This window comes from Acanthochromis polyacanthus, chromosome 1 (genome assembly GCF_021347895.1).
Source record: "Acanthochromis polyacanthus isolate Apoly-LR-REF ecotype Palm Island chromosome 1, KAUST_Apoly_ChrSc, whole genome shotgun sequence".
NCBI lineage: Eukaryota > Metazoa > Chordata > Actinopteri > Pomacentridae > Acanthochromis > Acanthochromis polyacanthus.
The window spans coordinates 50,220,176-50,247,059 of record NC_067113.1 but is presented as its reverse complement, the minus strand read 5'-3'; the positions used below and the strand labels follow the sequence as shown (position 1 = coordinate 50,247,059).

Here is a 26,884-nt window from a genome sequence, read left to right as displayed (position 1 = left end):
TAGCAGCGGTAAAAAGACGACAAAGTCACATTGATGTGTTTCCAAACTCAAGGATCAAAGACTGTGTGAAACAAAGTGTTGTGATTCAGGAAAATCCTGCTGAGACGTGAGCTGAGCTGACCCCTAAAGCAGCCAAAAACCAACTGCAATAACAGTCGGCTTCCTCTGACATGCACACCTAAGTTTATCATGCTGTTATATATAAATTGTGTGATAATTTAGGATTTTGCAGAGTTTTGGTGCTCAGATGTACAGCTGTGTTTTCAGTTCTGACACTGCAAACAACAGTAGCAGGAAAAGTGTTCGACAGGAACTAAAACCAGGGAGAAAAATAGCACACTGGAGACTTCAATTGGCTGTAAAATCAAGTCAGTTTATCAGAAAGAGCTACTGTATGTGCAGAAACAGATGAAACAGAGTGGATGTGAGGATGATTACTAATTACATGCTGTATTTTTCAGTAAACCTTGTATGTACACTACCTGTCAAAAGTTTTAGAACACCCCAATTTTTCCAGTTTTTTGATTGAAATTCATGTAATTCAAGTCCAATGAGTAGCTTGAAATGGTACAAAGGTAAGTGGTGAAGTGCCAGAGGTTAAAAAAGGTACGGTTACCTTAAAACTGAAAAATAATGTCCATTTCAGAATTATTTAAAAAGGCCTTTTTCAGAGGACAAGAAATGTGTTAAAAACTTAAAGCTAGCAATGAAGGTTGATCGAACCTTGGAAATTGGTGCTACCAAATCCTACAAGAGTCCCAGCTTTGCTTGATTACTTCCAACCCCCTCTGTCTGCATTAAGTAGTGTTGGAACACACTGTGGCACCAAACCCTCCAGAGCATTATTTGAACAGTATTGTACTGACAAACCATTTCTGTGGTGCTTTGGCTGATTTTTTTTCCAGTCATTGCTGGAAAACAAATCCATCAAGATGTCTTCCAGGATTTTATTACACTTTGCTGCATTACTTTTACCCTCTACCTTTACAAGACTCCCAGAGCCTGCTGCTGAGAAACATCCCCACATCATGATGCTGCCACCACCATGCTTCACCTCATCATGATGCTGCCACCACCATGCTTCACATCATCATGATGATGCCACCACCATGCTTCACTTCATGATGATGATGCTGCCACCACCATGCTTCACGTCATCATGATGCTGCCACCACCATGCTTCACTTCATGATGATGATGCTGCCACCACCATGCCTTACCTCATCATGATGCTGCCGCCACCATGCTTCACTTCATGATGATGCTGCCACCACCATGCTTCACATCATGATGATGATGCCACCACCATGCTTCACATCATCATGATGATGCCACCACCATGCTTCACTTCATGATGATGATGCTGCCACCACCATGCTTCACGTCATCATGATGCTGCCACCACCATGCTTCACTTCATGATGATGATGCTGCCACCACCATGCCTTACCTCATCATGATGCTGCCACTACCATGCTTCACCTCATCATGATGATGCTGCCACTACCATGCTTCACATCATCATGATGATGCCACCACCATGCTTCACTTCATGATGATGATGCTGCCACCACCATGCTTCACTTCATGATGATGCTGCCACCACCATGCTTCACGTCATCATGATGCTGCCACCACCATGCTTCACTTCATGATGATGATGCTGCCACCACCATGCCTTACCTCATCATGATGCTGCCACCACCATGCTTCACCTCATCATGATGATGCTGCCACCACCATGCTTCACATCATTATGATGCCACCACCATGCTTCACGTCATGATGGTGCCACCATGAAGTGAATGTTCTGGAATGACACAGTCAGAGCTTTCTTGAATTTGAGAATTTGTGGAGTTGGAAAGTGCTGTTGTCTTTTTAGGTGTGACTGAAAGAGGGATTTCCACTCTAGTCAGATGTCTCCATTTAATAACTGCTTGCATCTTGCAGATGAAAAATGATTCTAAATGTGGATACAGAAAACATAAATACAGATTTGTGTGGTATTGAGTTAGTTGCTCTTCTTTCGTAGCCCAATAATCAACACAAAACCTCTCATATTTTGTGACCTTTTTAAGGGGACAATAAGCCGCAGTCCAAACTAACTGCATATTAAGTCGTAAAACTAGTTCCAAATTGAGGGCAAACCAGTGATGCATCTGTTTTAATCGTCAAAACAAGTAATATAGAATACTGTCTGTCACAGGGGCATTTTCCAACAGTGCACATTTGATACTTGTACACACTTGCTTGGGATTGTGAAGCAATGAGTGATGCATGCTCAAAGACTGCATCCAGTCATCCAGTATTTTCCAAAAATCGTTTCTTTGTCTGCTCTCCAGCTTCCTGTCTCGCTCCCACTCACACTGCAAAGGTCAGCTGAGCTCCTCTGGCACGAAGGGATGAAAATAGAGGGAAAGTGGCTGTTTTTGAGCTGTATTTGACCTGACACACACCAGCCCTGAATTATGGGGCCGCTGCATTGTGGTGTCTGCTCAGATGTGGCCTGATAAAACTGCTGAGCTCATTGCTGCAGACTGCAGTGAGGGGGCAGCTTGCATAACAGCAATACAGAAAACACAGGCAGGTATACAGATGACAGAGGCACAGGAAGATTTTTACACATTAAAAAAAACAAAAAGGTGCTTTGGTGCACTTTAAAAGTCACACAGGTTTTTTTCGTTCAACCAGCCACACTTACAAACATAGAGCTCCAGTTTTAATGTGCTTGTAAGGTTACCGGCGAATAATTTAACATATTAAAGCAGCAATAATCAATATTTTATCTTAATTATGGATCGCACTGCTAGTTGTATGTGGAAAAAGGTCAGTCGTGGTAAAAGAGCCGACAGACTCTTTGGTTTTCAAGCATCTTTCGATTCAGTGTTTTGATTTTCTGGCCTGGATTTCACAGTTTTTGGTTCACTGGCCACAGCAGGCTGTCAAAAAAAACTCCCAGAGTCCCACTGTTTGCTAACATTTTCAGCATATCCTCTTAAAAAGTCAAATGTCAGTGCTGTGTTTGTTTTCACTTGCCTTCCCAAGTGGCAAAATGAATAAATAAACTCAAGTACTGCAGGTTTATGGGTGCTCAGTGGAGTTTTGTAGAAACTAAACAAAAGCATTCTTTACACTCAGATTTCCTTAAGTTTTAATGACTATAATGAGAGTATTTCCTTCCTCTGAAACACTTGAAAAATCTATTTCTAAAGAATTTCAAATCCAGGTTTACATTCATGTTTACCTGCTGGCAGTCTTCTTTGCTGGTGCCACCAACTGTTGATCAGAGGAAAAGCTGTAAAAGAACGTCTCTATAAAGCGAGCTGACCAAATAAGTCAGGCTCATTTCAGTTCATCTGGCTTAGTGTCAGGTTATTTCAGTTCCAAAAAAGCAGATTTGCTCTATGTCTGTGTAGATTCTCAGTCATCCCTGTCATGGTCATTCTATGAGCTTCATGTTTTACTGAACCTCCTGAAGCTTCTCAGACAAATTCAATGTAGTTCAAACTTGGATGCTTTGGAAACTTATGCTGAGAGACTAGCCTGGTCTGAAACAGGTTAACTGTCATGTCAAAGTCTGAGTTTGTGTTTAAATAGAGCTCCTGTAACACCATCCTGATGGAAAAGTGACATTTTCTTATCGCCGAGTCTCTGGTGTGCAGTCATATTATTACTCTGCCAAAGAACGATGTAGATATTCCATTAAAAGTCAGTCGTTTCCAGCTAGAATAGTCATTTACCACATTATTGTCTACACTGGATTCATCATTCATTTAATGTTATCTTCACTGAAAAATAGCTTTTCTTTCAAAAAGTAAGGGCAATTATAAGTGACCCTAAACCTTTGAACAGTAGTGTAAATCCACTTACCTGTATTTCCCCTAAAGGAACCCAGGTTTGCATTACATTTAAAACTAGAAAAGCACGCAGAGTGCAGACCTCCGCCAAGGATAGAGAGGAAAACAGGAAACCCATGCAGTAAAGGATCATGTGCTGGAATCAAACCTGCATCTCTGACCTAGTTCTGTTTACGAATCACCTTCTTAACCAGTAGAGCTATCTTGACACCTTGCTCCAATTTGTTGGACGACATACTAACCTATGATGTTTTTGTCATATTTTGGACCACATACTAAAACATACTAAACAATTCAAAGTGATCCAGAATCCAGGATCCTTTCTGGATTGCCACCAAAATTAAGTCAGCTCTTCCTCTTACCATAGTCTACATCCCCTCAGAATTTCATGTGAATCTGTGCCGGCGTTTTTGAGTTATTTTGCGAACAGACAGACAGACAGACGGACACACAAACGTCGGGTGTCACATAACCTCCTTGGCGGAGGTAAACAATACCATCAAAGTAGATCTAAAATTGGTAAAAGGTAGCGAATATTTTTAGATCTAGATATAAGGATCTAAACCCACATATCGGTCTCAGTCAGTCATAGCCTTTCTTTTCATTGATGAGGGGCAGAAGTAAGGAGCCATCATAGAACCTGCACAGGACATTTCTTCTTAAACAGGCAATGAATACATATTCAATCGACCAGTAAATTCTTGCATCCCGAGTCGATGCTCCTGGGAGCTGTTTGACCTTCTCTGCTTATTAGATGTTTGAATTCTTCAGACCTTTCTAATAGAAAACTACTGTTTGCCAAAGTGAATTGGTCTGATCCTTGTTCGACCACTCAGGCTGCCATTATCCCAAATAGTTGAACCTGTACTGAATTAGCCTGATTCAGTTACCTTGAATCAATCTTTATGAACTCCGTTCACCCTCCGACTGACTTGTTGGGCTTGAATGCCCACTTTTCTGAACATTTTTTCTCTCTCATGTTGGCATCTAAACCCGTTTCCAATGTGCTTAAATGATCAAGACATTTATGCATTTTTAACCACGACACCAATAAGAATCAGTTGTGACTCCAGGCTTTTCATCCATTGAACCTTTTATTAGCTAGGCTCATATTTAAAGTAGAAACCACACCAAGTTTTTTTTTCCTCTTTACAAAACTTCTTATGTACACTACAGTGTTGACAGTTAAAAATAACAGAACAAAATGAGATAAATAAACTCTGTGAAAACACTGTTAGCCCCTGAAGACTTCTGTTTTCAACCATAATTTTTGTCACATTTGTACAAAAAAATATATAAGTTCCTGTCATGTTTCTGTAACATCTAAAACCCAAAAGCATAAAAAGAGCTGCAGAGCGCCTTACAACCGGTATCAAGTGCTTAATTACCACCTCGCTCTGCCCAGAGCCACACAGTGAACAGTTCTGTCTCCCGAAATGGAGTCTTTTGAGGCAAACTGACCAAAAAAAGCTAAGGCGTTATCTTCCGTTCTCCAAGATTTTTCAGGCTTGTGGTGAGACTAATCGTGAAAAGTACAACCCCTGCTTTCAGGATATCATTCCACTGAGCCATCCGTACTCAGACCGCAGATATTTGGAGCGTTTTCAGCGGCTTTAGAGACCAATTTAAGGCTTTGCTCTCATTTTCCAGTGAGAACCGAGACTCCTATGGGAGGACAGAACTCCTTCGCTGTGTGTCTCTGGACCGTTTCGTTCACAGTTAAGGACAGGCACTGGGGAAATGTCATGAGCTACATTAGCAAGTGGGCTGTACTCCAATATTGATAGTAAAATCAAGACACCAATGACTAAAAGTTCCACAGCTGTGGGACATGCACTGAGACAGAAGAGATCGACTCTAAAATCAGATATTTGGAGAAACATATTCTCTTCATAGTTGCTGCCAAAACAGACTTTCAATAATTTATTGTACTTTTTAAACACAGGAGGTCACTTCAGTCCCTGGCTGATAAATAAAACGGTTAATAGACAGGATGCTCCACACTGTAGAGAGACTGGACTTTAGGTAAAGAGATAAATAGTGCTTTGGGAATGAGCTTTCAACAGTGTACCATCTGTTTTCTAAGCATCTTAGAGCATGATTCAATAAACAATAATAATTAAAAAAAATAAAAATAATAGAGCGACTGAGGCCTGAATGCATTCAAAGTTACAGTCCTGGAAGAACCTGAAACCGCCCTGTTGATAGTCTGACATAATCAGGGCTTCATGAACCCAAAGTTTCTTCAATAATTAACTGCATTTACACAGCAGTTGATGCAAATGTATATTAATAAATATATATGCATTAAAAGTGCTGTGAGGAGTCACATGTGGGAAGTCTTGACCTACTGTATCTGTACGATATTGCTTTGAATTCTGTTATTCTTATCCAGACAACGCAAAGTTGGCGAGCTCTTAATGTAGCTGCATCTTCATTCATGTCATGTGTCACTGTAACAACTACCAACACTGTTTGGTTACATCCTTGGATTCTCAAGATTGAGCCTTTTTTTGAGAACAATGTGTTCCTGGATGTGTCCTGAATGTGTTTTCCTGAGACTCTGGAGGCCTGTTGGTATAACAGCCTTGCCTGGGTCAAATTCTTCCTTGGCTGGCCAGCAAGTGTTTGGCTTCCAAAATTAGGAAACCCTGTTAAATATCCAATAGACACCAAAAAAACAGCAAAATTACACTAAGAGCTCTGCCACTGGTGCTGAAGGGAAAAGGTTCAAGACGCCGTAATACTTGAAGCTGTGACTCTTCTAATAGCCTGATTGAATGCAGCGCTACTCTGTGCTGCAGCTTAACGTACTGATTTAAAATCAACATGGGGCTTCTTGTTTTAAGTGGCACTGGAAAACTGCAATAACATTCTTGTTCGGCAATAGAACAATAGAACTGATTAGAAAAATCACCTGCGTTTCATTCATGTTTTGTACCAATTTGAATAAAAACACTGACACTTGCTGCCACCATATCAATAATGAGGAAACGCAGTTCAATATTCAGCAGATTATTGCGGAGCATTATTGCTCAAAATACAATATTCGGGAAATGTACTGTGATTTACTGTATTGACTAAGACGTATCAATACAATACAATGGAGGAAATGCAGTGATACTACATCAGCACAGCACTGTGCCGTGTAATATCGCTGTGTGACCCATCATTATTCCAGAAACAGTCTTGGGCACAAAGAACATACTAGAAAAAAGCCACAAAAATGGAAGCATTTAGCTGCAAGTTTCACAAAAAGGCCAACTTCACGACCTTTTACATATAAATATGTGACAAGTCTGCAGAGATTTTCCTATGTTCTTCCTACCTGTGATGGCTCAAAGACAATCTGATATTCAAACGGGTTATGCTCACTTAAAAAACAACAGGACCAGACAGCAGTTTGGCAGACTAGGGAGCTTATTCGAACCATGAGCCTGAATAATCTCTTCTTCAGAGTTCAAACGGGTGCACCCTTCAGTCCAAAACAACCTGGAAATGAAATAAACTCTCAGTACTGTTGAACTTGTGCACCGTCAGCACATCAGTACGGTCTGAGCCAGTTCAGTCCAGCGGTCTGGGAAATGTTAAGTCCAGCTCTGCTTGATAAACTACGATACTGTGTCCATACGACACGCTCCACCGGCTTTCCTTTTTACACTGTTTTACAACAACACAACCAAAATTAAACCTTGTACATATACAGTCCTTTAAAAACAGCATCGGTATGTACAAAAACTACTATAAAATTTGCTCCTCTTCATGCTGTGCGGGGTGGGAGAGGACAGAGGGGGAAGGCTGAGGGGGAAGAGGAGGGGGGAGAGGAGGCGGAGGGGGAGGCGGCGAGGAGGTGGGAGGAGGCGGTGGGTGAGGGTAAGTCTGTGGCAGCGGGAGCTGAACCTGCACCGGTGCTGAGGTTTGGTACGGCGGCTGCAGGGGGTAAGAACCGGGAGGCTGGGGGAGGTACGACTGGGGGGGGAGGAAGGGGTGAGAGGTGAAGCCCGGGTGCTGAGGGGGGAAGAAGGTTCGGGCAAACTGGTGTGGGTGAGGAAGGTGAGGTGGGAGAGACTGAGCGCTGGTGAGGGGAGTGTTCGGGGGAGGCTGGAAGTACGGCTGTGTGGTGATGCTGGGCTGGTGGGGGGGAGGCAGGTGGAGCTGGCTCATGTGGACCGAGTGCAGAGGCTGCGTGGGGAGGGGAGGGTTGGAGAGGGGACTCGGGGGAGGACTGGAGGTCTGTGGGGGAGATGAGAGTGCGGCAGGAGGGGGGGGAAGGAGGGAGGAAGCATCTGGGGGAGGTGAGGAGGGGGGAGGTGCTGGGGGGTGTATTGCTGCATGTAGACTCCTTGCCTATCCTGCGGCGGATGCATTTGCAAGTCCACAGACGACCTGGAGTCCGAGTCCGAGCTGTGAGTCCATTTCTCCGGGAGCGTTTGTGTTCGCATCTCCGCCAGCGTCCGTGTGTCGGCTGCTGTGTGTGTCCGTGTGTCGGCTTGGCAGGTGTGAGTCTGTACGTCCACAGCAGCTGACGTCTGCGTCCGTGTGTCTGAAAGAACATGTGGCTTCAGATGGTCTTTGTCCTTGTTCGGTTGATCTGACTGAGAGGAAGATGATGAAGCGCTGGGAGGAGGACGCGTGGTGAGACTAGAGTTGGCTGCAGGTTTGGGTCGAGTTGGGGACGAAGAGGCCACAGAGGAGGAGGTGGACAAGACAGCAGAAGGAGAGGAGGTAGAAGATGGATGGGAGGCTGCAAAAGAAGAATGCAAAGACGTGACAGAAGATCCTGGAGACGAAGAGGTGGAAGACTTACAAAAAGGTGGAGAAAGGGATGATTTGGAGGCCGAATGAGAAGCCGAAGACGAGAAATTTGTACTGGAAGACATTGTTCTGCTCTCTGAGTGATGATGATGGTGGTGATGGTGAGATTTCGATGATGCTTTGGGTTTTGTGTCGTGATGACGAGGGGCAGGAGGAGACAGAGGGAGAGGTGAGCTGTTCTTGCAGGAAGAAGCAGCTGGACGTTCTGCCTTCACCTTTGCAGGAGGTGAATCCTGCCGTTTGAGCCGTCCACCTTCTTTAACCCTCTCGGTCGCCTCCTCTTTGCCTTTAGTGCTGCTAACGTTTGAGTCCACTGAGAGAGAAGGCTGAGACGACAGAGGTGGAGATTTATCATCACGTTTCTCCTTTTTGACAGGTAGTAACGTCCTGTTTTCTGTCACATCCACCTCCTCGTCCTCCTCCTTTATCCTCTCCTTCACTCCTTTCTCATTCTTCTTTGCTGTTTCTTCCTCCTTTTTCTCCACAATCACTGTTTCGGTCTCTTTCTCCTTCGACTCCTCCTCTTCTTCCTTCACCTCCTCCTCCTCCTCATCTCCCTGTCCTTGGTGGTACTGCTGGAGGCGGACGTGCCACGCCAGGCTGCAGACAGCCGACACGGTCTTGAACTGGTGGACCACATTGCGGGGGATGAAGTAGATGTCATCGTGGCACAGGCGGATGCGAGCGTAGCGGATGCCTTCCCGCCGCAGCTGGTTCAGTTTGGCATCGTCCACCCACTGCACACACTGTGAGGACAGAGGACGAGAGGATTTAGACAGCTGCAGTGAAGAGGTGCCACATAAAACATCTTTGGAAAGTGGCCTCTATATTTAAATCTGCTATAATATCACTATGAGAGAACAGGACACACCAAATCCTTACCTAAAAGAAAAAATAGCAAAAAAAATCCTTTATCATGCAAGTAACATGAGGCTATTATGACATAAAAGAAAAAAAAACTGCTTAGAAGCTACATCGTGAAGTAAAGTCTGTAATCTGTTGCTCTTTTTGAGCTGCTCTGTGACTCGTTATCTTAACCCGCTGAACCTCAAAATCTCATCAGTGGGTTTGAAAAGCATTTGATCTTAGCGGAAGGAAAAAAACACGGCAATATTAAGCCATAGTAGAGAATAGTAACTGTTAAACCATGTTTGAATCTGACTGTTCTGTCAGAATACTTGACCAAATCTTAGCTTAAAATGTAATGAATAACACTGTATTATTACGCCAAGGAACGCAGCAGAGTTATGTGACGATCGGTGTACGTTTGCCCTTCTGTCTGTCTGTTAGCAACACTACTCAAAAGCAGATTAACGGATTTGGACGAAATTTTCAGGGCAGGTCAGAAATCAGAAAAGGATCAACTCAGTAGATTTTGGCAGTGATGCAGCTTATAGTCTGGATCCACAGATTTGTTAAAGATTTCTCTGCCATTGTGAGATAGCAGCACAGTGTCACTGTAACTATGACAACAAGTGAACACTGTCAGCTGCCTGCATCAATTCACGCCGCCACGCAATTTGGTATCCGTACAAAACGTACACATGCATAACACACACCTGTGCTCACCGCAAGGTAAATTTTTATTTATTTATGTAGTTAGTTTGTAGATCTATATTAAATGGCCAGATTTCATGTTGCCATGACTTCTGAATACACAAACTGAGGAATGAACATCCTTAGCAGAGTACTGCGCTCTCTGAGTGTTTTCTTGTTCTACATGTCTCATTTTTAAAAATGTTAAAACAAAGCCTATGTTTTAACCCTTTAAGCTGCAGTCAATGCCAGCCATTTTCAGTACAAAAAAATCCCTAATATTCTATTTGTAAATAAAAAATATGACGAGAAGTACAGGGAATATTGGACGTACATCTCGAGGTGCATTTCCTTGAAAACGACCTATTCGTGGATTATATACCGACTTCAAGACATGTTTTGGACAAAATATGTTACTGGCTTGTTTCGTCTGGATGTCCAAGGTTGGATTATGGCCGTTTTTTGTGGAATATTTTCATCTGTGTGTAATAATGAACCCGGAAATGTGAGTCGCGCTGTGTGCGTTGAAGCCGTGTATAGAGAACGGATGGATGGATATTCGTTGTTTGTCGGACAAATGTGTTTTTTTCACCCGCTGTGGTAATCACATCTGAAAGTGGTTTATACCGGCGGATTCATGAGAATCTAAGCTTTCCATCGGCGTATAGTGTTTGTATAATCGCGTTTGCAGCCTTCGGACATTCTTGAAATTCCTATGCAAATTAGTAAGTGTACCGCTGGCGGTACACTGAAGTTTAATGGCCACATTCTGTAATATACTATAAAAATACTTGCTGCAATTGTGAAACCATAAGTCATTCAGCTGTGAGCAACAGTCACGCGACAAAAATTCAGCAAATTTTAGGCTGAACTGCAGGATGTGTTTACACAGAGCAGACAGGAGACAAATACAATAAAAATGTAAATGTAACATATCTACAGTGTATGTGTTTTTTATTGGTAACACCTGAGGGCATTTGGAAAAATACTATATGTGTAGATTAGAGATTTTTTTCAATTTTATGTTAATTTAGTTTGTAATAGCATATGCCATTCTAATTCTGGCCAACTGTGCAAAAGAGATTTTTGAGTTCTCTCTACTTACAGTCGAGATTGAAATGTTTCCATGAAGGTGCGGAATTTTATACTGCAGGGAAAAATGAGCCAACAGCAAACAAAAATGTGACAAAGGGCCAAAAATTGCTACTTGGAGTTCAGGGGTTTACTTCAGATTTGTTCAGTTCTGCACTTGACTTTGTTTTCAGCAACAGTGCTAATCTACAACAAACACCGAAGGTTATACAGGGAAAAGAGTAGAAAACAATCAAACACATGTGCTTCTACTGTTTATTTTGACAGAATGCAACACAGAACAAAACCCTGGAGCCAAATATTCTGCATTCAAAAGCAGCCTCCAATATTAGGGTGGTTTTGTCTGGAAACAAATGAAGGGTCTACACGGTTACAAATTACTCTACATTACTGACTTTTAGGAATCAACACTGTATTGACAATTTATGTCCAAATCATCTTACTGTAATCTATGTAAGCAGGATTCCCTACAAAGCAGTGATTGATGGGTGAATGCTTGTGGTGAACACTTTCTATTTCTGCTCTAACTTGCTGTAGTCAAACTGGCTCCACCAGGGGGCAGCATCCAACATCAGATGGACTGGGTAAGTTAGATTACTGCTGCACCGTGGGTGTGATTCTGTATCTAATTTGAGATGCTACAAAGGTGACTTCATTGATATTAATGTACTGAGTGAGCAGTGATTGTGTGTGATGTAAGACCTGAGACAGTGGGGGTTCATATAGGTCCAACTGCAGCCTCTGAACTACATAGGGGAAATCACCAGCATGGAAACATACAACATCTTTGGTAACACGAGGAGGCTCCGAGCTGCAAAGAGGGGAGGGAGGGGAGGAGGAAAGAGAGAAGGATTATATGATATCTGTCGGTGAGTAAGCTGTGTAAATACTGAGCGTGTGTCGCTTCGAGACAAACAGCGACGTACCAAACTGTCTGACATTTAACGTGTGTGCTTGTGCCTCTGAGTGTATGAGGATGGCGTGTTGCTCCGCTGCCTACCTTTCCACAGAGCACACAGCCTTCAGCACCCCCACCGCCGCCGTCGTCTGACGCTCGAAACCCTGTCCGATGTGGTCAGCGTGGGCTCGAGTCCGATCCTCGAACAGCATCTCTCTGGGCTCGCTGGTCCTGGGCAGCGACTGCAGCAGGTTCTTCACCTCATTGGTGGAGCTAAGAGAGCAAAGGAAAGATCAGTCCTTCAGAGAAACAACAAAGTGGAGAAGCAGAAGGAAAAAAAAAAACACAAGTGCCCACACAGTTGATGCTGCTCCTCTGTCTGCTTCCCTGCTGTCTAAATAAAGCAGAAAATGACTAAAGGTGAGTGGGATGCTCACTCTCGCTGTCTCTTTGCTGCTGTTTACTATATAAAAGCAAAAAACTGGCTTCATCTGCTGGGTTTGTTGTGATCTGGGCTGACTTTCCTGTTGATGAAATCCAGATCCTACGGTGTGACATGAGGAGCAAAGAGGCTGTTGGAGTGGTTTTGGTGCAGAGGAGGGAGACAAGCATCAGTGTGGATGTTCTGATAAATCCGGACGCAGTATTTAGGATTTGTTAAAGCATTTTTAGTAATAATTAACATTATTATTGATTCATCTCCTGAGTCTTTTCTTGATTTGTGGTATAGTCCCTAAAAATGCCAGAAAATAGCAAAAAATGGTCGTCACAATTTCTCTGGTTTGTTCCTGACAACAACCTGAACTCCAAACATATTTACCTCAACATCACAGAACACTAATAAATCTGCAAATATTTACATTTTTTGTGTTTTTAATTATTTTTCATGAGTTAATTAACAAAACCACTGCTGATTATTCTTTGTGGAATGATATAATTAAATAATCAATTAACTAATGAGCATCGCAACACTTCTGAAAGATTAATTGATTTACTAGCTTGATTGTCAATTGATTTGCGTTTGATGAATCTGAAGTCCTTTCTAAAGCACAGATAAAAAAAACTAAATATGAAAACACATTTCTCGGTTTTACATAATTACAAATGAAAACTCGGTCACCAGTAACTATAAATCTAGAAAAAATGCAGTTTCTTTTTCTTCCACTCACATTATGAAACTAAGAGATGATTTACAAATTAACTGATAGTCCATAACGAAAAGGCCTGTGATGCAGTGGACATTAATAAATATTCCTGTGGTGTATTCAGTGAGTGTTAAAGCATCCACTGAACGAGATGTTTTACTGCACGCTGTGAAGCAACATTCATCATCCTGCATATAAAAATGATGTATGAGGGTTTTTCTAGCTTCACAGCAATAGCTCTTACTTCTGATCCAAATTATTTTTCCACGTTTGCTGGTGGCAAAATGCATGGACCATCTTTGCATGGTCAAAAATGAAAAAAATGGAAATCAGTAACATCCTCTTGTGTGCTGTAAGTCGAAACAGTAAGCCGCATTTTCAATCACGGAATGTAAAACTGAAGCACACAAACAGCGATGCCAGAACCCATGCAGAACGTACAGACTTGGCTTCATGCGTACAGACTGAAGAGCTGAGGAGTAAAAGCATAAAAATGAGCCGTGCTGCCAAACAATAGAAGTACTGCAGTCAGCTCACTACTGGATCAGTGACTCACACTGGAGCTGCAGTCAGATTCAAACAAGAGTATAAACACACACGCACAGGGTCTGTGAGAGATTCCTTCGAGAGCGTCACACACACACACACACACACACACACACACACACACACACACACACACACACACACACACACACACACACACACACACACACACACACACACACACACACACACACACACACACAGAAGCAAGACTACCCGTGCTGAACACTGAATTGTGCGTTCATTCATTCAGAGATAAGAGGAGAGAGGCATGAGCTGGTGGAAGAGGAAGAAAGAAGCAGAGGAAAATAGTACAGAGAGCGGAGGGGGAGATGAAAACACACACACAGGCACACGGAGCTCGGTGTGTCTGAGCTGACTGCAGGCTGACAGTAATAAATGTAAAACCAGGAAAGCTGGTAAGTGAAACAGTGAAAAGAGAGAGTGTTAAAGGGAGGAGTGCTGAACGGTGCAGCAGCGAGAATGATATTTGAAAGTCTAACAGCTGCTATAGTTCTTTAAATATCCTCTATATGTGAGGTGCTCTTCTTCTGGCACTGGGTCTTTTAGTATGTGCGGCAAGTCTATGCACCAAACTGTCACGATGGGTGACTTGAATGTATGGCCAGATAAAGTGGGAAAAGGAGGAGAGATGAGGAACAGATGAGTGGCAGGATGAGGGCTGAGAAGATGGAGAGAAACAGGGTATAAAGAAGGAGAGAGGAGGGCCGTCGAAGGATAAGGCAGGAAAAAGGCTTTAAAGAGAAGACAGAGGAAATCACCTTCTCTTAGACAAATACTGCTAATGCACATTTTAAAGCCACACTGATCTGTTTTCCCACCAGGTGTGCTAGTCAGAGTTCAATTAAACCTCAAATACACTCACAACATGAGATCACTGCGTTCATGAATATAAAGCAGGTAAAAGTCATTGTTGGTGACAATTTTACGATATGCATTTTGTACATCTGTGAATTACTGTAGTTATGTAACTCAACTCTTTGATCCTACCAGCACCTGATTAAACAAGAAAAGCACTCCACCAAGGCTGCTCAGTTGCTGCATGATTTCCAACAGATGAAATCTTTTAAAAAATTTGTGCTCTGCAGTGGTGGATATGTAGTAGGATCGCAATCATGTGATCATCAGCAGGCAGCTGATGCAAAGTTCACTTGTTGTCATAGTTACGGTAACGCCATGCCGCTATCTCGCAATGATACAGAAATCTTTAAAAAAAAAAAAAACTCAGACTTTAACCTGACAGTTAACCTGATTCAGACCAGGCTAGTCTCTCGGCATAAGTTTCCAAAGCAACCAAGTCTGAACTATGTTGAATTTGTCTGAGAAGCTTCAGGAGGTTCAGTAAAACATGAAGCTCAAAAGATCACCATAACCGGGATGACTGAGAATCTACACAGACATACAGCAAATCTGCTTTTTTTTTTGGAATATTAATCATCGTAACTATGATCTGCCTGAACATAAACATACATACGGATAATGAAATAACGCCACAGCAAAAACTTAAAACAGGAAATGTAATAGCATGTTACTGAGCATGGAACTTCAAAATGTTTTCTTTTTCAACAACAAATGTTATATCATTGCAGGGAGCAGAGGATGAGAAAAGAAGCCATAAAACAGGAGGAAATTATTGTACCATAGTGTGTTCAAACACTTTCGGATCCAGCCAGAACTGGAAGAACTCCTCAGCTCTTTACATGTTCATGCCTCTCCACCTTCATGTCACACTGCAGCTTATAAAAGCTTAAATCCCCACAGATAAGACAAAATAACCCACTTTCACTCTTTCTGTGGGAACATTCAGTTGATTATTATAACCAATGTTGCTGATCTGCACATTTGTGAACGTCTGACTTTAGCAGCTTCTGGTAGCATGGGTTACTGTTATCAGTATGAGCACTGCCTTTGTATATTGTATACTTATAGAGATGGTTGAGTAAGATACAAAGATGTAGCCAGATAAGAGTTATCCCTGAAGTGCCTCGTCAAACTTGGATAGTGCACAAAAGGTTTGCTTTTTCTTAAATTAAAGACCCTCTTTTGACTGATATTTGAAGACACGGGTGCGGTTCATTTATGTTATGTATCACATTACCTAATCTGAGGGATGCTGTTGGCTTCCTGTAGATACAGTTTTTTACAGTGTTTGTCAAAGTTTTGTGGAGTCACCCTGACTATCAACTGTAAGTGGAGTATTGGCGTATTTTGCTTTGTGCATCCATTTTCTGGACGATTTTGAGGAGAGTTGGCAAGGACACTTGTATTTGCAGCTGTGCCTCTTGTTTTGTCACAATGAGAATGTTCTCACTTTGCCAGCACACTATCAGTCCGCTAAAGGGGGAAAATGCTCTGGCTTGTTTGTATTTCTTTAAACCAATCACAATAATCTTGGGCAGAGATAAGCGAAGAACGCAGCCTCAGTGTTACCTTAAAATGGTGACAGGTGGAACATTTACGCGCAGGAAAGGAGCACTGTCATTAAAATGTATAATCCCTCAAAGAAAACTAAAAACCAGATATATGGCTTTTTTGGAAGCACTCATTTTTAAAGTATAGTTGAAATAAAATGGTTAATACTATTGTCTTGAATAGCAGGATATTATGATACCGCTGTAGTTTCAGTATACTGTGCAACACTACAGAGCATTTTATAGAGAATAAGGATACCCTGTTAGAAAATCAATTATTTGATTGTTTACATTATCTAGTTGCCTGAAGCATCCTCATTTGCTGCTTTGTAGGATTAAGTACTGCTCTACAATCTTCCAGGTTTGGTCTAAAACTGGTGCAAATATCTACATTTACAAAGCTGACACTCTACAAAAAAACTGTGATTTTTGTATTAAAAAATAAGTCAAATGAGTGCCAATCGTTACAAGAACCTTTTCTATTCATCTTCTTATTAATTAGTCCAATTATTTTCTTTATTTCAGAATTGTTTTACCTTTAACTCCCCTAAAAACATCACCACCATTCTCTCAATCATTCATCACACAATTTGCATTCCCACAGGAATATTTCGTCCCTCATCAGTCTCTGTCCTGCTCGCAACTGGTGCTGGCCACGGCTCCTGCTGCTGCTGCTGTTACTATGCAATTACTGTAAATCCCAGGAAGCATTGCGCTCTTTCACCAAAAGCCGAAATATTTTGGTTTTATTTTCATCGTCTGACCACTATAATCAAGCTCAATTCTCAGACTGAGAGTCTCAGTGCTGTCAAAAATGCACAGCAGCTTGACCTTTTCTCTGAAACCACAAACAAAAAGAAGCAATGCTGTGAAGAGATGTTGTCCATGCAGAAGCAGCCATCCTTCTTTCAAAACAACACGCAGTCAAACTGCAGCCAAGGACTCACTGGAAGCAGGATCGCATCCTTCTCTCCACACTTCGCCATATTTCTTTGTGTATTTATGTCTTTCTCTTTATACACACTGACAGACATAAACAACAACACTTGCACAGCTATGGCATTTTTAATATATGTGCTTTCTTCAGAGTTCCTGCAAACAACAGCAAAGTAACTCCACAATAAATCAACTTAAAGCAAGAGGATGAAGCAGAAGACAGACTATAAGAGAAACAGAGAGAGAGATAAGGACTGAGGAAAAAAAGGCAAGACTGGAGGAAAGAAAAGAAAGAGGAGTTGTGAAGGAGAAGAAGGGTAAAGATGTAGTAGTCACTCTATAATCATCTCTAATGATAAACTGAAATCAACTGATGGCATGAGACCAGACTAAAGAGAAAAAAGAGGCAACAGTTTGAGCCTCTTTTTTCCTATCCGTCCACCTGCGTCTCTATGAAAATAGATGCGCTCAGTCTCAGCTGTAACACAAGTGTTTCTGACAGTCAGAAAACGTTTTCTCAACAGCCCACAACAGCACCACCAAAACATGTACAAATGTGTAACATACAGTATGAATTGATTTAAAAGTGGGTATGTCTTTTATTAGTTCCTCTTATTGCAATCATAAAATCAGTTAAAACAAATATGTTGTCTAAATAACAGAATAATCATACTGGGTTTCTAAACTACAAAACAAGTGACCAAAATTTCCGTACCAACAGCCAAAAACCTAGAGATTTAAAATAGACAATGACAGAAAAACTAAAAGCCCCAAATCCTCACATTTCAGAAGCAGGATTACTTGAAAAACTGCATTACTGAATAAAGAATAATTATTCTAGCCATTACAAAAATAATTTAAAAAAAAACATAACAATTGATGTGGCGACTAATCACCAGAGACGTGAGAGAGAAATTAATGAAGCGAGGAAGGAATGTGTGCGGTGTGCATTGTCCCATGTTTGGCCGGCTGCCATGTGAAGGAGCGTCTGATGTAAGGATGATCTCATCTGAGCCGGCGGGCCACACAGCGCATCACACACAAACATGCACACATTCTCTCTCATGGTCTGACTCACAGAAATCATGTGTGTTTGAGAGCAAGCCTACGTGTGAGCAACAATGACACTGTGACACAGACAAACAGAGAGGGGGTAATTGCCTCATCCGGCGCTGTTCGGCTACAACAAAGCTTCATGCTGCTACTGCGGCTGCTGCCTCAAATTGGCAAGAGTGCTACTGTTTTTCATAATCAGTCCTCATGGGCAGCGTGGACAGTACAGAGAAAAGCTGGCTCAGTAAGGTATACAAACACACCACTGAGATTTGTAGTCAGTACAAACAACATTCACAAAGACTAAAATCCCTGCTAATTCTATCTGTCTCTGGAAGTATTCGCCGGCGTCATTTATGTGAGTGTATTTCTGTAAACCGCCACATACAGATTACTGCAGGACTCACCGTTTTCTTTTAAAAGGGGACTTTGGTATATCAGCTACAGGTATCATCTGTTCTCCTGGTCTGACCCACATTATGGGACCGTCGTCGCTCTCTGTGGGACTCATCAGCCTCAGACTGGAGAAGGTTCCCCACGGAAGAGTCCGCTGAGGTCAGACAGACGAGGAGAGGGAAAAAAAGGAGGACGGGAAAGTGACAGACAGAGGAGGTGAGGGGGTAAAATCAAAGCAGCATGTTAGCACATTCCTCATTTTATCAGCTGTTAACCAATTCATCGAGCATCTTATTTATTCCCTCAAAGAAAATCTCATGCAGAAGACACTGCTCCCCTGGCAAAACTTGTCACTGGCACCCAAGACGCTTCAGAGGGTGTCAAATCAGAGCCAAAGCCGCCGATAGATAGGAAGTGCCAGCGGATGTGCGTCTTTTGATATTCAGCATACGACGCCACTCCTCCACACTGCATGCAGGAGATTTGAAGTGTCAACACAGAATAGCAAACAGAAGACGAGCTTGTCACTCCTGCATTTTAGGGATGGCGGTAAACACAGTATTTTTGGTGGTCGGTTCCTGCACAGACGTTTTCAAAGAGAACCACTTTCCTGAATTGGAACTGGGAGCTGCATCAAATCACTTGACACACCACTTAACGCCTCTTGTTTGCCAGCCACCACCGAGAATATTAGGTGTGTTGTTGATGTTTGTGTCTAGCATCCGCTCTGTTTGTTATTTCCAAATGATCAGTGGTGCAAATGCATCAAAATATTCATGTTAGTTTTAGCTAATGCGTCCGTATTTAGAACAAATAGGCCATTTTTCAGATTTAAGCCAGTAAATTCTAACTGGAGCCACGAAGCCTGTTGTTCTTATTTGACAGTGTAAAGATGTTGTGTGACAGTGTCAACCTGCTGAACACAGTCACACAACATCTTCACGAATCCTCCAACAATGTTACTGTAACAATCAGAGCCCAGCTGAGCTTCCTTTAGATTTATGAAAACAAACAGCAGCACGTAATGAAAATGAATGCTTGGGTGCAAGAAGCAATAACGGTTTAATAAGGATGTCCCAAGATGAACCCGAGGATGAGTTTCGATGCAGACCAAGCCAAATTTCAAGTGATCAATACTGGTTAAAACAAAGCAGATCAAAATTCAATCCTTAGTGTATTATAAGCTGTTGTCCACCTCAGTGTTGCTCTGCGCTGCAAGCATTTCACTACAAACAACAGTGATAATTTGTGTGTGAATGTGAAAGAGTATTTGGTTACACCGGTGATCGCTGACACAAATATTTCACAGATTATCTTTCATGCAGTGCAAGTTGAACACTTAAATATCACATTCCCATTCAAATCCCAGTGTCCCTTTCTTATTATCTATCAATTCATCTATTTTGCCGGCGTTTAGGATCACTGCCATTCATCTCGTCCAGACTCACCTTCAGGAAAGGTGACTCCTCTAGCATGGTGAGGAATTCTGGGAAATAATCCCCGACCTCCTCGTCCACGGCTCCCACCAGGCTGATCTGTCTCATTGCCCCAGCTCTGTACGTACCATGACTGTACGTCTTCTTCACCTGCAGAAAGCACATGATGAATAAAAGATTACACAATGTCACAACAGTCTTACTTTCACCTAAGTGAGGTTGATTACTATGTTCAATCAGACAGCAGGAGCTCAGTTCAGGTGAAAAGCACGTGAATTTTTATATAAAATCCTCAGTGTTTAGCTGAGAATGAGTATTGAGCCAAGTACAAACACTAAAGTACAGAGAATTTCAAATCAACACTATTACACACATCCAAAAAGAGCGCAATCCTAACAAAGTCTGTTATATTTCTTTTGTTTATTATTTACTCCAGCACAAATACAGTACTAAATTCTCTCCTTAACAAGCATCACAGGAGAAAACAAAACATCACACATGGTGATACTAACTGCAATTTAATGGCTGCCATTTCTCTTCAATTTAATATTTAATCTTCAAAACATTACAGCATCTTTCTACAAAGGTGTTATGGAGCACCCATGGCTCCCTGCTGTCATGAAAGTGAGGGCTTCTGCTCCTGACCTCTTTCTGTACACCCTGATTACAATCTAAATGCTTAATATTTTCATCTTTCACCTTCTGGAGCACTAATTTGCCAACTTTTTGAAAAGTATCACCTTAAAGTAAACCTATTTATGTGTTCAACTCCCCTTTACAGGTTGCATACGTTTAACTGGTGACCAGTTCAACCAGAGTATGTTTTGCTCTTTATTTGATTTGATTTATTCTCTCAGCAAATCTAGTTAAAAAAAAAAAGAACATCCAATTTCTCACTTAATAGGTTGTGATAATTTCGGGATTCTGGGAATGTTCTTAACATTTTGTACTTGGCATATAGTTACATAAAAAAATGCACAATTATAGCCTCGACCAAAAAAACAACAAACAATGGTTATATAATGTATATATATTCTAATTCTGTTGATTCCACTGGGAGGAACACAAAACAATACACTTGAAAATCTGAATTGGAGGGAAAAACGCACATGGAAGCTGTTAATCATTACTGGGGATCAAAATAGACACTGTATGTGTGTGTGTTAGCGGTTTCACTGGATGTTTCTGCTCCACCGGTGTGACTCAGACTGTTTGCTGCTTTTCACTTGGCTGATAGAGCATCGTGCTTGTGCGACTGTGTGTCTAACCCGTCCCTCGTACCCTTGGCCCTCAACAGTGTCTTTGTGTGCGCAGTACGTGCAGCATGTGGCCTGCATGCTGTACTCTTGGCCGATCAGGATGTGTGTGTATTTGTGTGCATGTGCGTTGGCCAAATCCTTGGCTGCTCGCCTCTAGTGAGTCACCACTTGACAACAAGGCAGAGATAAAGAGAGAGAGAGAGAAGGGGAAGAGAGGCAGACCAGAGGGAGGAGAGTGAGGATACACAGGAGACAAGGAATGAGGGGAAGAGACAGATGGAGAGAAGTGGTGAGAAGCAGAGGGAAAGAAAGTTTACGAAGACAAGCTGTGAAAGACACACAGTGAGTGCAGAGGAGACGACGAAAACAGAACGAGTGAAAAAGTAAAGAGGGTAGAAATGACTCCAGGGGAAGTAAGGACGGATAAGGGTAATTAGGTGAAAATGAAGATAACGTGGTTGCAGTTTTTTAGAAGGCGAAAGAGCAAGTAAGCACAGAAAACGGGGATAAGGGAGAGACGGCTGACAGCGGAATAGGACACATCAGATAAGTAAAATGTAGAGATGTTAAGGATACAAGAATAAAGGAGGCTGAGAGATGGATTGTGACAAGGTGGAAAGAGGAGAGATGAGGCAAGTAAGAGAAGATGGGAGGAGAGAAGTAATGAAGATTGAACAATGAGTTGGAAGAAGACTGAAGGGGAAGGTTCTTAGCAGCTCCCAGGTGTGTCTTTGAGGAAGACACCAGACCTCCAAACAGCTACTTTGAGGCCAATTCTAGAAGAACGTAGAAGCAAGTAGCAGGTGTCTTCTAAAAATGCCTTTAAGTACGCCTCTAAATGGCTGCATGTGCCCTTACAAATTGATCTGAATACATGTATCAAACAGCTGCCCATTGGTGCTGAACTTATGTGAAATTAACTAAATACGTCAACTTATCGTGCATGGGTGGGCCGAGCTGCATGACTGTTTGTTGTGTTTATTCACTTCATTTCACTGCATTTGTGCCGTGACACCGTTTCACATCCTCACAAGATGATGACTAAAAGCTTGAAATACTCACTCCACACATATAAACACAACTTTAAATAGTCTCACTGAGTCAATGACCTAGATACTGAGAGAAAAATGTGTTTGTGTGCACACATGGATTCAAATGCCATCAAGCTTACAAGTAATAGCCGACTTCTATAGTGTTCCTCAGCCACGGTAGGTGTGTGCATTTGCGTTTGGGCTCATCTTGCTGCATGATTATAATTGTGTTTGTGCTTACGACTGTCTATTTCTGTGTGTGTTTACATGTGCATAATTTAACAGCTGAATAACCCCTACGCTGTTTGCAAAGAGAACAGTCTCTCACTATCACAGGAGAAGTATGAGGAAACACTACTAGTGCCTGAAATAAACTGACAAATTTAACACTCACGAGTTCACAAATGCTTTTAAAGCACAAATACACACCTTTTCTATATTAGGTGCAGTGGAACAGAAAGAAACAGGAAACGTGACGACTTCCTCAGATGTACGTTTCAAGATGCTTTAGTCCTTCCTCTCCTCTGTGTACGTGTGTGTAAACACATTCTCCACTTACTGTTTCACTAATTTTATCTATTTTTCTCTCGTCTCCGTCAGCCTCTCCATCTCCTCCTCTGCTCCTTCCCCTCATAATACTCCCGTCCCTGGTGGGAAGTCTATTAGATCAATCCTCTCTCTTTCCTGCTCTCCTTTCCGTCTCTGGTTCACCCACTTGTAAATTCTGTTTCCCTTTCTTTCATCAACCCATCCTTAACCCTCTCTTGCCAAGTTTATGCCATGCCATAATTCCCACAGCTCTTTCTGACCTCTCCCTGATCTCTGTGCATCTGCGTTCATCTTCCTCTCTTTTCCAGCTCTCTGAGTTTCACTTTTTAAATCATTATGCCCAGTCAGACTGGAGAGAACTAAGTGTATTAGGCTATTATTGTCCCTGCGTCACAACAAAGCTTCTGGCTGCTGACTGGTGCCTCCACACAATTGGACACACTTTTCTTTCATAATCTCTCTCTTGGCTCAGCTACAGAGAGAAGCATGTGAACAACACTTTAATAAAAATAATGCAATCGTGGCTTCAATCTCTTTTGTTACGCGATACATTCTTTTAGGCCCAAGTTAACATCAGACTGATGTGGCGCCAAAGTTTAGGCTTATTTTGGAAACCCTGTGCTGGAGATGGTTGAAGGCCGAGTACAACAGTATTTCCTCCAGGTTAGTTTGTAACCCAGTATTAAAGCAGGACACCTACAGTGAAGGAGGCGGAGAAATAGCTGTGTGAGCTGCCATGATGTTTAGCCAAAAACCGTGAGACAGTATAAAGCAAATCAACAGAGACCACCAAAAACACAAACGGGATTTTCCCAAGAAACAAACACAGCTTTAGTCTTGCCTCATTTTGCCTAACATTGTCATGTGCAATAACATCAAGACTCGTTTTTCTTTGTCACATGTTCATATGGGGCAGTGAAATGCAAAGTTGCTACTTCACAAGGCTGTACAATAACAAGGCATGATTAAAAAAATATTCATTTAAAATAATTGTTAACTGAGCTGCAGTTGTGTCTGTGGATAAATCTATCCGTTGATTACATTATAAATCAGCATTCTAGCTAGTATTTTGAATTTCTTTTGCTCATTATGGGTTATCTTTAGGTATTTACTTATACTATTCAAATGTTTACTAAACCATATCAAATTATTTACTACAAATCTAAATCTAATAACTTCTAAAGTCTCAATTTGTTTCTCACAGATGCCACAGGGGGGAAAAAATCCAAATAAAATGCAAGAATTTTCAGAATAGGTACATTCCCTACAACATTTTCAAGCTCACTTCTCTTGCCTATTATAATAAATTTATGAATTGATCAAGTAAATGAGACTGAATTCCTAAACATGCTCACTGTGCTAGCAGTGCATAGTTGTGAACACTCAGCTATGACAGCAAGCGAAATAACACAATGTGAGTGCAGGTTAACAAAACAATAAAAAGCTCAATCCAGTTCTTTTGTTTTGTGATAATCTTCTGATGTCGCAAGTCAGTGAATTTTAGTTGAAAGACCAAATTACCTAACTGTCCAAGCACATCGTGTATTGACTGTTGGGCTGTGCTTGGCCTGAGAAAATGGAGTGCTGTAATCTTCCATAATCCTTACCAGCACTGAAAATGGCTTCAGACAGGTACTGAATACAAAATGCAGCCACACAGCCCGAGAAGCAGCAAAACAACTTTGGTGCCTGCAGTCACATTTTGAACATCAAACACACTGCGTCGCACGCTATTCGCTATCAATTACTTTATGTAAGTTACTCGTGGAGAGGTGTGAGGGTGATTGTGTCTCATGCTCCGGGAGTCCACATATTAGAATTTAGCACAAACAACAAAAACATCACAAGCAGCTGCAATTTTTTTTGTCTGTCTTTTCTTCTCCCATCTGCACACACACATAAACACTACAGAAAAAGCAGCAGTCCAGTCATTTATGACTGGAACACAGAGCCAAACACCAGAGCAGAAACACAGAGATAAAAGAGAGAAAGTGACAGATGAACAGAGGGAGTGAGACACAAAAAAGGTGGAGAGCCACAGAGAGAGAATGGTAGGAAAAAAATGTGGATGATAAACCACTAATCTGTTGGTGTGTATACCTGCACCTGTGTATATACATTATCAGTATGCATGCTCACATCTGTGTGTGTATGCGTAGACTGTATGTCTACTTCCCAAGGTCACTGCTGAGAGCTAGGAGGGAGGAAAAAATTAACAAGACCAGTGGACAATGACGTTAGCCCTGCAAGGAACATTACTCTTAAAGAGACAGCTATGGACACAGCCTTGCAGGGAAAGTTTAGTCAAAATGTAAACAATAAACACTCTAGATGTTTAATTTGTTCATTATCCGAAAGTAATTTATTCAAATTCTCATGCTGAGATCAAGGATGTGTTTGTGGAGGCTAAGCTGACCGAAACAGAAAGAAATACACACGAGATTATGAATATTTCATTAAAAAAGGAGAGCGATAGAAAGCATAAACTCTTCTACCCCCCGTAATACCACACATACACACACACTCAGACAGTATTGTCGCTGGTGCTGCCTGCACTCACAATGGAAAAGACCAGGCAGTATCTCAGTACAAAGCCACTCAGGAGGTTTAAGGCAACAAAAGGCTTTTCATTAGCGAACTACAGACATGGGACAACTCCAAATGAAGAAATCTAGCCGTGTCGTTGCGCTCAGAGGAGATGATCCAGAGCAGCAACACACACACTTTTCTTGTTTTTCCAGTTTTCCTCAAAAGGTTGCTTAGGACATTTGTTGAGGAGTGGGTGAGACTGCAGCTGCTCATGTACTTGTGGTTTTAAAAGGGAGAGAAGGAAACACCTTTTAGTGTTGGTTTTGACTCTCTAGCCTGAGTTACTGTGAACCTGTCACCTGTCTGACAGCAGTCATCTCTCATAGTCTGCAACTCACTTCTCACTTTTCATCCTCTTGCTTCCTTTTCTGTCACTTGTCTTTTCTCATATCAATGTCTTTTTCTCATCCATTTCAGTTTTGGTCTGATTTAGCCTCATGGCTTTTCTTCACATTTTGTTGTCACCCCTTGCCTCTTTTCAATCTCTCACATTTGCATCCCCATTCTTTCCATTTCCTTTCTTAGACACTGAAACTGAGACTAAGATTAAGTAGCAGTGAAGTGAGAGCAAAGCCCCAATGTGCACTGTACACAGCTCCACTGTTGTTGATAATGTTGTCATTTAGTGTAAGAATCAGACATCGGTATAAATGCCAAAAGCTGTTTAATGCTGAGCAGATGGAGGCAGATGCTCCAACCAGATGGTTAAAGTCACAACAATACAACTTGTTCATGCACACAGCAGGCATCCAGTCTTTTTCTTCAAACTATCTCTATTCTTCCCCATGAGTCCCTTCATCCTTTTCCTCATTTTCTGTACTTTCCATTCGGAATGTCACAATAACGGTTACTTTGGTACCAATATAATGGCAGAAATCTACAAAGTGAGATCTATTTGTTTTACTGAGAAAGTAGTTAACCCTTTGATGCACAAAATGGGTCAAAAGTGACCCATATTCAAGGGAAAATCTGTATCTTTTGACCCATGTTGTGCATCACTGGGCAAAGTATTACAGATGCCTTAGGACCTAAGGCATCTATAGGCACCTAAGGCTTAGGTACTGGAGATACTGGATCGTAATCAACAACATGTGGAGAGAAGCAACCAGCACAAGTGCATCAACAGGTCTGTGGTAACGTGTGCATGGAGATATTTTGTGTTAAAGCTGTAATATGAGCAACAAGTTAAACAACTAGAACACAAGCGTGTCACAGATCATTTCAAATGAAAGGAGGAAACACTTCAAACTTATCCAGGCACTGCAAAAACAAGCATTCTAGTCTGTAAACAGACTTCAAGATGAGTGAGTAGTA

At 41.8% G+C, this 26,884-nt stretch overlaps 1 protein-coding gene across 1 annotated transcript in view; it reads right to left on the bottom strand.

Moving 5' to 3' along the window:
* Positions 1 to 4,932: 4,932 nt before the first annotated feature.
* The window catches only part of LOC110962733 (lysine-specific demethylase RSBN1L-like), a 41,256-nt gene continuing 19,304 nt past the window's right edge, over positions 4,933 to 26,884 (bottom strand). The window contains exons 5-9 of the mRNA XM_022210747.2: positions 20,155 to 20,292; positions 18,718 to 18,860; positions 12,301 to 12,471; positions 12,003 to 12,111; positions 4,933 to 9,418 (exon numbers count right to left, since the gene is read on the bottom strand). Coding sequence (XP_022066439.2) covers positions 8,018 to 9,418; positions 12,003 to 12,111; positions 12,301 to 12,471; positions 18,718 to 18,860; positions 20,155 to 20,292 — 1,962 coding nt within the window. The 3' untranslated portion in view covers positions 4,933 to 8,017. The remainder of the gene's footprint in view (positions 9,419 to 12,002; positions 12,112 to 12,300; positions 12,472 to 18,717; positions 18,861 to 20,154; positions 20,293 to 26,884) is intronic.